Genomic DNA, 12,323 nt, shown 5'->3' on the forward strand with positions numbered 1-12,323 from the left:
TTGGCTCTCCAAAACGTTTTTTGCTTCCCCTTCTGGTGTGATCATGATCAAACAGCAGGACTTTAGAATAGCAAAGGATAAAATAAGGAAAATGCATGGGAAAAACTCAGTAAATGGGTGAATAGCCTTGTTTTTAACCAACTTAGATGTTAAGTGTGAATGATGTCAGTTTGAATGAGAATCCTGAAAGCTGCTGTTAATCATTCAACATACTCACATATTTCACTTCTCCAATTTTCAGTATTACGGCCTGCAGATCTTGGAAAACGTGATAAAAACAAGATGGAAGATTCTTCCAAGAAACCAATGCGAAGGTAGAGACATCAAGTTGTTTAGGATCACTAATGCTAGTATGTTGTGTTCTTTTTTTCCCTTTTTTTTCAAAAAAATTCTTTTTATTAACTTTTACAACAATTAACAAAAAAATAAAAGAAACATAATACATATATATATATATGTATTATATAATACATATATAATAAATAAACATAAAATATATTCAAGCTTAATCTATTAAACATATTCATGCTCAACATAAAAGTGCACCCCCCACCTCTTCCAGTTCCTAGCTACGATTAACCTTGCAGCCGTCAGCAAATTCGTTATCAGTTCCTTAATTTCTTTAGTACATTTAAGATCTTCTTGCAGTGAGAGTAATGCAATCCTTGGTGTGTCCTCTGTTTTCATTCCAACAATCTGCTCGATCTCGATGAACACCATCTTCCACAACTTTTCCACATATTTACAATCCCACCACATATGTAAATACGTTCCTTTTTCACCACAACCCCTCCAACAATCTGCTGAATGCTGATTATTATTCTTGTTTAATCTAAACGGAGTTAGATACCACCTCCATAAAATTTTATAATAATTCTCCTTTATTCTTACTGACATATTTCTCAACACTCTCTGTCTCCATAGTCCTTCCCAACTCTGCTGTCCTATCTGTATCTTTAAATCTGTCTCCCAAACCAATTTTCCTACACTATCCGACAATCCTTTCTCAGTTAATATATTATATAATTGACTCATTAACCCTTTTGTCCCTATATTTTGTCGCTTATCGATTTCTTTTTTTTCAATTAATTGCTCAAACTTCGTCATCTCTCCACACTCTCCATTTTCTCTTACCCAATTTTTAGTCCATTGTTCCAATTGCTCATAATTTAACCACGTTAATTTTATATCTTTTAAAACCTCCTCCATCTTCTCTCTTGTATTCATCCCTCTTAACCATTCTCTTAATTTCATTTTATTTTTCTCTATTAAAACTTTACTTAATCTATTCTTTAAATCTTCAGGAAAATTCTTTAACATTATCACTGGTGTTAAAAAGGAGCTGCTTGAGAGCAATTCCTTTTTATATTTGTTCCAAAGTTCCCAATGGAACTTCAGAAACTGATTACCTAAATCATCAACCCATTTTCTTTTCCCTCTTTCCTTAAAGAATACATTATGCAACTTTAATTCTATATTACTTGTGCTTTTTTCCTCCATCCAATCTAAATCACCTACACCTAAAATTGCTTCAACAATATGTCTTAACCTGTTTGCTACATAATAAGAATTAATGTTTGGGAGTCCCAATCCTCCCTTTCTTTGGCTTAAATACCATTTACTTTTATTAATCCTTGATTTCTTCTCTGCATTACAATAATAATTTATTATATTCTGCCAACTTTTTAACTCTAAATCTGAGATTCTTATTGGTAGCATCCTAAAAACAAAATTAATCTCAGGTAAAATCTTCATCTTTATTAAAGCTATTCTTCCAAACCATGAAAGGTTCAATCTCTTATATTTTTTTAATTTTTCTAATATCTCTTTTTTCAAACCACTTAAATTCTCGTTTTCTAAATCTTCTAAATTTTTAATAATCTTAATTCCCAAATATTTAATTTTTTCTTTACTTTTCAAATCTGTAACATTCCCTTCCCACTCCTTTTCTTCCTTTTTAGTATAATTAAATAACATCAATTCCGATTTTGCCCAATTTATTCTTAACCCCGTAACTTCTTCAAATTCTTTCAACTGCTGTTTAATTCTTTCCATATTATCTATAGGATCTTTAATAGTTATCAAAGTGTCATCTGCAAACATATTCAATTTTATTTTATTACTGCTACCTATCCCCTCTATCTCCCCATCCTCTCTTAATTACATTTGCCAGTAATTCCATAACCAACACAAACAGGACAGGCGAGAGTGGGCAACCTTGTCTTGTCCCTCTGGCTAGTCGTATCTTGTCCGTAACTCCATCATTTACTACCACTACGGCTGTATTTTGGGAGTATAACTGCTCTATTATTGCTTTAAATTTGTTTCCAAATCCCATTTTATTTAGAACCATCTTTAGTGCTTGCCAACTCACACAATCAAAGGCCTTAAAAATATCTAACGCTAAGATACCCGCTTTAGTCTTTGACTTTCTTATCCCCTGAATTACATTCAGAACTCTACCTACTAAAGTGTGCATCTGTCTTCCTGCTATAAAACCACATTGGTCTTCCCCTACATACTTAGCTAAAGTATGTAGGGGAATGTACTAGCCAAAATAGTTGGGGAAAAAATTGCATCTTGATTTATTAACGAAATCGGTCTATATGAATCAGGGAGAGCCAAATCCTTATCCGGCTTCGGAATTAGAATTATTAGAAAATGCTCCCATGATTGTCTTCCAATATAGCATTATATAATTTCAGTAACTTTGGCACTATTAATGGCTTAAAATTTTTATAAAGCTCTGGTCCTAGACCATCAGCCCCAGGTGATTTCCCTACTTTCAGCTGGTCTATAACCTCCTCTATTTCACTTTGCAATATAATTTTATTCATTATTTCCTTATGCTCTTGTTCTAATCCCTTCAAGAATTTGTCCACATACACTTCCATCCTCTTAGAATCATAGAATCATAGAATAGCAGAGTTGGAAGGGGCCTACAAGGCCATCGAGTCCAACCCCCTGCTCAATGCAGGAATCCACCCTAAAGCATCCCTGACAGATGGTTGTCCAGCTGCCTCTTCTTTTGGGTATCTTTTTCCTTATATAAATCTTCATCATGTGACAATAATTACCTTGCTTATTTTTTACTAATCCTATCCCATTTTTAGCTTTTTCCTTTTGTGTGAGTTTAGCAAGCATTTTTGAATTCTTATTACTATTTTGAAAATATTCCCTTTTCATATAAATTAAATTCCTCTGAACTTCTTCTAAATTTATATTCTCTAATTCCTTTTTCATTGCCTGTAATTCTATTAACTTATGTTTATTTTTTGTTTGCCAGTATTCTTTTTCCAACTTCATTATCTCTTTCTCTAGATTAACCTGCAATACATCCTGTTGTCTTTTTAGGTTGCACGTTTCCCTGATAGAAATCCCCCTAATCACAGCCTTCATGGTGTCCCAAACCACTGCCATCCTTGTTCCTCCTTTTTCATTTATTTCCCAGGTTTCTGACAATTCCTCTTGCATTTTCTCAATCACTTTAATATATTTAAATATCTTGGTATTCAATCTCCACCTTAACGCTTCTTTGTAATCCTTACTAACTGTAAAATCTAAACTTACCAATGCATGATCAGTTACTCTAATTACCCCTAATTCCATTCTGCATAGCTTAGTTACAAACTCTCTGGAGACAAAAATATGATCTATCCTAGAATATGTATGATGAACTGGAGAGTAAAAAGTAAATCCAGGATCCGCCCCTCTGAGAACTCTCCAACAATCAACAAGATCTTTTTCTTTAATTAATTTATTTAAAATACTAACGTTATTTCTCTTTTCTATCTTAGTGGGGTTTGACCTGTCTACTCTATTATCCATAACCATATTAAAATCTCCCGCCAAGATAACATATCCCTCCTTAAATTCTTCTATCTCTCTAAGTACCTCTTCATAAAATTCTCTTTGTTTATTATTTGGTGCATAAACATTAATCAAAGTATACATTTTCCCTTCAATTTGACCTTTAATCAAGAGATACCTCCCATTACCATCCTTTTTAATATTCTCCAGCATAAATCCACTTCTTTTTGAAATTAAAATGGCCACCCCATTTTTTTTTAAGTCCCCAACGACTTTTCATAATAAACTGACCATTTCAGGCAAATTACATTTGTCTCATTGTTACATTGATGCGTTTCTTGCAGAAAGATAATATCAGAACCATCTCTATTTAACAATTGTTCAATTCTCCTCCTTTTCACGACTGCCCCCAGACCCTTAACATTAAGCGTTGAGATTCTTATCTTCCTATCCATACTCAGTTCTTTGGTTTTCTTTCCAATCCCTTGTGTGTTGAGAATCTAATTTATATACATAAAAACATAAAACCCCATTCATACCCTTCCCTCCCGCCCCATTTCCCAACTCCCTCCCCCACCCTCCCTCCCATATCTTTTCCCCCCATTGCTTCCCCGGGAGTCTAGCACTCCGGCCATAATTATTAACTCTTGGGGGGGGGAAAGGTGAGCCAGGAACACAGAATCAGTAAGGCTTCTAATATAATTATACTGCTTATCATCACAATATTAACCAGTTTACATCCCACCCCCTACTGCGCCTCTTTCTTCCTCATCATCATCCTTTGCGTCATCGCCGACATCTTCTCGTGGACCCAAACCTAAATTCTCAAGAAGCTCCATGCCTTGCTGAAAAGAAAAAACTTTGTAATTTTTCTCCTTATACGCAAAACACAGAAAAACTGGATACCTCCAAGCATAGGGTATCCCCCTCTTCTTCAACTCCGCTGTTATGAACTTAACACTGCGTCTCCAATCCAAAGTTTGTTGACATAAATCATTAAAAACCTGCACTGAAACTCTTTGAAACTTCAGCTCTCCCAACGCTCTCAGCTCCCTCATCAACTGCTCTTTTTTGTAGTAATTTGAAAATTTCAACAAGACATCTCTAGGAGTTGAGCCTCCTCTGTAGCCTCCAACCCTATGGACATGCTCCACTTCTTCTTCCCTTAATTCCAGGGTTGGAACCAATTCTTTAAGCCAGCTTGGGAGGGTCTTTCTGAGGTCCTCCCCTTTCTTTTCAACCAAATTGCGAAAACGCAGTGTTGATCTTCTAGAATTATCTTCCAGAGATATCAGTCTTTTCTCATGTTCATCAAATTTCACCTCCTGCTCCTCCTGGATCTTTTTCACTTGCTTAACTTGCTTTCCCATCTGATCTACTTCTGATTTAAAAGAGCTTAATTGCTTGTCTCTCTTAGCCATCTCTGCAGCCAAACCATCCACACGTTTGTTTGTTTTCCCAACTTCATCTTCAGTTTTCATGAAAATCGCATCCTTGACTCCTTTTAAAAGGGCCGTCATCTGTTCCATAGTAACTGCCTTTGTATCTGGCTCCAAGCCAACTTTGGCGGCCATCTTAGGATCTTTCGATTCTTTTTTCTGCTCTTGTTTATTATCTTGTTTTTTATCTCCGTTTAATTCCGCTAATTTTTGAAGACGAGAGACAGTGTTATTAGAAGCGTGTTGCCTTTGCCACTTCGGTTTCACCGATAGATCCTTCTTGGGTGGCATAAATCACTTTATTTACGGGCTGCTCTTAGCTTCACTTAACCAAAACAGTTGCCGTGACCGACGGGGAATTATTGCCATAATTTAACAGTAATTACTAAAGTGGGGGTAATTCCATCAATCACTCTCTCCTGACGCTGGCTTTTTTCAAACAAGTTTCACTTTCCACATAAGCGCTCCGACAGGAAGTTCTTAAGGAAACAGTTCTTAAGGAGAACTTCTTCTCCACGCCCCCTTCCTTTCAGCCTAATTGTCCATTACGCGTAGCAAAATGATTTATTCTTTGCTTCCCCGTCTACAGCACAAAAGTTCTCATCACTTTCTTCGCCACTCCCAGCCCAATTGCTTTGGATGATAAGATTTTTAAAACCTACCATCCGGCAGGAACTATTTGCCCTACTGCTCCATTGTATGCTGGCTCCACCCCCCCAGTATGTTGTGTTCTTTGACACTGCACTGTTCTCTAACCACAATCCCTAATATATTGGGTGAGCGATTGTATAACAATGTGATGCCAAACTCATTTACAGTTTTAACATTTGGAAGGAAACAAGTACTATATGACTTTTAATGTTTGTCCTGATTATCGGATTAGGCTGTCAGATTAGACTTTGAATAAGTGTCCTGATGTAGTCTAATATAAATGCCTGTATCAATATCTTCTCCCCCCAACCCAACCCCTTTAGTTGGTTGCTACTTGTGCCGGTGATGCGATAGGCAGGCTCCAGCTCCACGCTTAAAAGCAGCTGTGTTTGGCCAGTGAACTGTAATGATTGATTTCCCTCTTCTCTTCTCCCCCACCCTGTCCTTGTGAGCAAATAGCATTGTTTTTACCACAGCACACTACATTTAGACAGCTGTTCAACACTGACAAAGGAATTTACAATGGAGATACTAAGATTTGATGCTTTGGAAAATGTACTGATGTATAAAAACAAACCATGATAAAAAAGAGTCACGTGTTTTGACAACTCTTTGGAGACATAAGCTAATCTCTGAGCCATGCAAAGCTGTTAAGTGGAACACGTTTTGTTTGGGCAGTGCGTCCTGATCTTTCTCGTTCAGATGCAAAGAAGGAAAGAAGCATTGGAGAATTGCAATGAATTAAATATTTTGTTTTGGTAAGGGGAGGAGCTCTGCTGTGAGATTGCTGATAGGGTTGATATTTGAAGATTGGATACTAAGGGGCCCTTACTAAACCAGAGGCTCTGTATTAACAATAAATAGGAATGAGAGATGGTGCTAAGTGAGACTGATTTCAGTTCCATCCTAAGAACTGCTTATATAAAACTAAGTAAAGTTTGCTGTTTTGTGTACAGTGTTAACTTTTGATGCTTAATCTGGTTGCTTGTTTAATTGAACCTAGAGTAGAGAAGCTGGTACTGGCAAAAATAGCATCAAAGTATGATACTGGCTCAGGCAAGCTGGTGCAAGAGCTGTCAGGGTGAACGTGGATTAGGTGATGTCACTACACATAAAACTTGTGTTTCAGCTGGTACACTAAGCAGGACAGTAGATTCCATTTATAGAGTAAAGTGTAAGCGGGAATGCACTGCTTGAAACTACTTTGGCATTGCTGTCATTTTTTACCCTTGGTTAAAAACCAGTAAGTAAGATGCATGTTTTTCACAACCACCATCTCTCTCTTGGAATAGGAGGGAAACTGGCCATACAAATTACTAAGCAATGCAATTTTTTTTTCTTGAAAAGTAAGGTCTTGAATAAAGAATTTGAGCCAAGTAATGTTCCTTTAAAGAAGAGAAGAGTGAAAAGCATGACATTGTAAAATGGTGAGGAGGAAGAATAGGGAGTGGTATTACCAAGCAGAGAAGGTGTTGGGTGGTAATTATTCGTAAAAGATTGGTGTCTGCACACTGGGAGCATTTCGTATAAACAATTCACAGAAAAGTGTGTTACGATATCCGTCCTCTTAAGTCACGAAGAGATCACTAATAATTTCATTTTATGAATAGGAATGGTGTCTTAAAAGTAGTTAGCTCAAAGCTACCCATTGTTGGTCAGCTTCTGGATCCAGGTTCAGGTGCTGTATTATCAGTATGGCCACCTTGAGGCCCAGTATTGGGCAAAAGGCGGGATTCAAATAAATATAATAATCATATCTACAATACTATTAAACTGATTCTGCATGTGCTTATATTGATGGCTTCTTGACTTACATCTTAACTGATGAAAATAAAAGGAGGCCTATTCTGTCAGTGCAAGAGCTTCTGCTCAAAGTCTGGATTTTGAACGCTCTTCAACAATTATCCTAGGATGCTGAGAAATTACAAAGCAGACTGCTTTTTGGCTTCACAAGAAAGAATTTAAGCTGGCTTTTCCTCTTAATCATCAGTGCAGACAAATGATGTTCTTTGTATTGAGGCTTAATATAGGTTTCAATTTAGCGAAGTTAATGAAATGTTGCTTTCCTAAATCAAAAGTACAGGTGTGTGTTGCCTATAGCTTTGGCTATTGGGCAGTATGAAAATGCAATAAATAAATGAACATATTCTTTAGATTCAGAACTGAATAAGTGATTTTCCAACTTCTAGTGTTGCACTTTGTTCCAGTTGTGGATTAAGTTGTGGAGGTCCCACGTGCTTTGTACACATGCACATTTCTATTGCTTAAACCTCTGTGGCGATGAAGAAAACACATTACATACGACATTCCCTAAACAGACCTTTTATTTAATGACATAGGTCCTGCACATGGATTTGCGCCACTTTGAGTTTATTCACACATAACAGCATAAGATATGTGCTGGCGCATTCCACAGCTTTTTGAATATTCCATCTCTGATCAAGGGTTGCTACGTGATGTCCAAATCCAGACACTATAGGGTAATCCTGAGTTAAACAACCCAGTTAACCTAACTACTATTAACCTATAGTATCCGGGTTCAGATATCATGTAGCAACCCCCTACTTTGCAGTTTTAAATTTGTATTTCTGCAATGCTGCTGATTTTATACTGCTTGTGTTTTTATATTGTATTTTATATCATGCTTTTATACTGTTCGTTTTATACTGTAAATGGTTTTAATTTTTGTGAAACACCCAGAGAACCCTCTTTCCATTGTTCAAGGGGGAGTCTTTCGAGGAGACCATCTTGTAACTGGTTAATTAGTACTAGCAAATATTGTAGCTAAAGCCTCCGTGTTTTAGGAGGGAGAGCTGTAGCTCAGTGATTGAGCCTGTTCAGACAACACGCTAAGCCATGGTTAGGCTGCTAACCCTTTTGCAGCAAATGGTCAGTGGGTGTGTTAAACCATGGTTAGGAGTGGTTCACACAACACACTAAGCCATAATGTTTAGCTCAAAATGCTTAACCAACATGGCTTAATGTGTTATCTGAACAGGGTCATCAAGTATATGCTTTGCATGAAGAAATTAGGACTAGGAAGGACTTGTGTCTGAAATCCTGCTGTTAGTATATAGAGTAACCTTATCCAACCTTGTGCCCTCCAGATGTTGTGACTATAACTCCCATCAGCCCCAGCCAGCATGGCCGATGGATATGGGTAATGGGAGTCATAGTCCAAAACATTTGAAAGGTCGCATGTTAGGGAAGGTTGGTGTAGATAATACTAACGCAATCATGTTCCTATATTAAGTTGCTAGATTCCAATCTATTACCTCTGAAAAATATTGGTTAGAGCTAGGGATTTAGTGACTCTCCATATGTAATGAGTTTGGAAGCTCTGGTACTAGGTAACTTTCTCTCAGCTATACTGGGATTACTTCTATCTCATGGTAGAGGAGGCTATTTCTTGGAGAGTTGGCCCAAGGAATACGACAGATGAATGGCAGCAGCTGCAAATTTGGTAGGGCCCAAACAACTCAGGTTATATAGGTCTGAATGCATGGCGAGTCTGATAATGGCTAAGCGAGTTTAGAACTCTACTTACTAGCTAAGGCTGAATTGACACATCAAAGATGACTTTAGGGTTCTTTCTGGTTGAGAAAAGGTGCAGGTTTCAGTACAGCATTTTTTTTAAAAAAAAAGACTGAGCCTCTTGAGGATCAAAGAACTAGACTGTTTAGTCCAAATAGTGCTTGATTTACAGCACATCTATTGCATGGAAACTTCTGAGCATAGCTGAACAAAAGTAGCACTTCGATGAAGTAGCCCTTGGTGACAGAGCAGCAGATGGAGACAAGGTCATTAGTGTGTCTTCGGCATGGCTTGCACGCTGAACATGCACAACTTCAGTGAAATTCTTAGCATATGTTTGCCCCAAACACTTAAACTCACACAGTTGCATTGTTTCGTTGTGGATGAGATTATAGTTGGACCTGCACTAGGCTGAATTCTCCCAAAAACACAAAACAAAAAACACCTTGTCTTAATTTTGTAAGCCGCCCAGAGAGCTTCGGCTATTGGGCGGTATAGAAATGCAATAAATAAATAAATAGTCTTAGAGTCAGGATCTGAGAGGGAATTTCAGAAATGTTTCACGTAGTTGTTACAAAAAGCATGGGCTTAGAACAGGTGTTTTATGCAACTGGCTTAGTTAACACTTTTCACTGGAGTATTTGCATGCATAGTCTACAATGAGAGTATAGGTTAGAGAGGCAGTGATGCGGGGCGGAAAATTTTCCACTTCATAAGTTCATTAGTAAGAATGAATGTGTACCAGTACTAAATAAAATATTAGGCACATTCAACAGTTTCAAAGTTGTAATTAATGATTTTCAGCCAATTAACTTGAGCACCTATGTGAGAGATTACATAATATGTCATTGAAATACATATACAAATAAATATACACATGTATGAGTGTGTGTTTGTGTCTCAAAGTGAAATAGAAATATATAGTGCCAGCGAAACTGAAGGAGCCCCAACAGCCTTAGAGAAAGAGAATTGAATAATAATAATATATTTATTTATTTGTTACCCGCCTCTCCCTCTGGATCAAGGCGGAGCACGACACAAATGCAAATACCACAAAATACATATAATTAAAACATTCAAAACTAATACATCATTAAAAGCAGCGCAACTCTGGTTGTCAGCATGTGTGGTACATGCTATAGTCCTATATTTTTTATAAGTATTCCAATAAAAAAATCTACTTATACATGCACTTCAATGTTTTTCCTCATAGTTCAAGTAAAATACTTGTGTATTGGAACAACAGATTACCATGGGTAACTCTTTTTTTAGCATTGTCTACTAAAAAGAAGTGATAAATTAGGTCTCTCTAGGGCATCAGAACATTTTCTGATGCAAACTGATTTTTCCCCCTATGCAAATTAACTTTAGCATTGGGAAAAAATCCAGAAAACCCATATTGCTGCACAGAAGACAAGGGTAGGATCAGAACCAAAGTAATATGTGGTTGTTCAAAGACTTAAAGCCACTCTGGGTACTTTTTGTAGAAGAGTGAGATAGACATTTTTTATTAAAGTGTTACTGTACACTGCTGCTTTCAGCACAGTTATAGCATTTGTGCTAAGATAACCCTAGAGAGGGATTGACTAAGAACAAAATGATTAAAGATGGGTGAGGTAAAGAATAACGAAAAGGGTTAGATGGAGCGTTGTCAGATAAAGTGTTGAAAATGAGGCTATACTGACCCAGGAAATGCTTTGCAGAATCAATGAGGAGGAAAACAGTGGCTTGATGAGACCAAGGAGGAGTCAAGGCAGGCTTTATCCAGGCGGTTCTCTATGAAGCAGATTTAAATCCATTTCAAGACTGCTTTGGTTGCCTTGTGGACAGGGTGGAAGTTGTAGGACTTTTTCTGTCTGCCCTTAGTGGCTTTTGATACTATCAATCATGGTATCCTTCTGAGCCATCTCTCAGGGATGGGACTGGAAGACACCATCCTATTACAACCAGGGCTGTGGAGTCTGAGTCGTGGAGTTGGAGTCAGAAACAATTCTTGGGTTACTGGAGTCGGAGTTGGTAAAAATGTACTGACTCCGACTCCTAATAAATTTAAATTTTATATAGAGTTGCGATATGTCCCTGAAAACCAAGATTGTCCTGGATTCCAGCCAATTCAAAACTGACTATAGAAGAAGCCATCCTAGTTTATCCAGCGGTTATTAGTGATGCAGCTAGAACTGTAACAGCAATGCCACCCACCCAAGTCAGTGTTGAAATACTGTTTTCGGCACTGAAAATAGTCAAATCAGATTTAAGGGCTTCTATGAGGGAGGATTTGGCAGAAGCAATTCTGTTTCTAACAGCAATATGTTAGTCTTCAATCTTCTACAATATACCGCATTTCTTCGATTGTAAGACGCACACTAATTTCAGTACCACCAACAGAAAAAAAAAGCTTTGATTCTAAGAAATAATAAATGCACCCGCGATTCTAAGACGCACCCAGTTTTTAGAGATTTTATATAGGGGGAAAAGTGTGTCTTAGAATCAAAGAAATACGGTAATGTTTATTTCATTAAATGTATATTCACTTGAATTTTATATTCAAACGATACTTTAATCTTGAAAAAGGTTTATGTTACTTATGTACCTAACTAAGTTCATTTCTTTTAAAATGGTCATTTGTTACGTTTTTTTAGGTATTCAATTATTTTTTACTTTTTTGTAGTTTTGACTTTGATATCAAAGTATATACTTTAGATTTTTGAACTAGTAGAGAAAGTTGTTTCTGATTTTCTTTTATAGTTCATATCCTATTAATTTATACTCTATAGTCTTTTGATAAACCGCCCAGAGAACTTCGGCTATGGGGCGATATAAATGCAATTAAATAAATAAAAAATATATAACTTCATTGTTTTCATTTTTGGGCTTCTTTAATAAATAAAA

At 36.9% G+C, this 12,323-nt stretch overlaps 1 protein-coding gene across 1 annotated transcript in view; it reads left to right on the forward strand.

Annotated features, from left to right (window-relative positions):
- Positions 1-12,323, forward strand: part of XPO1 (exportin 1) — a 57,437-nt gene that overhangs the window by 13,841 nt on the left and 31,273 nt on the right. Inside the window, exon 4 of the mRNA XM_063123789.1 lies at positions 242-314. Coding sequence (XP_062979859.1) covers positions 242-314 — 73 coding nt within the window. The remainder of the gene's footprint in view (positions 1-241; positions 315-12,323) is intronic.

The sequence above is a fragment of the Elgaria multicarinata genome, chromosome 4 (assembly GCF_023053635.1).
Source record: "Elgaria multicarinata webbii isolate HBS135686 ecotype San Diego chromosome 4, rElgMul1.1.pri, whole genome shotgun sequence".
Lineage (NCBI taxonomy): Eukaryota > Metazoa > Chordata > Lepidosauria > Squamata > Anguidae > Elgaria > Elgaria multicarinata.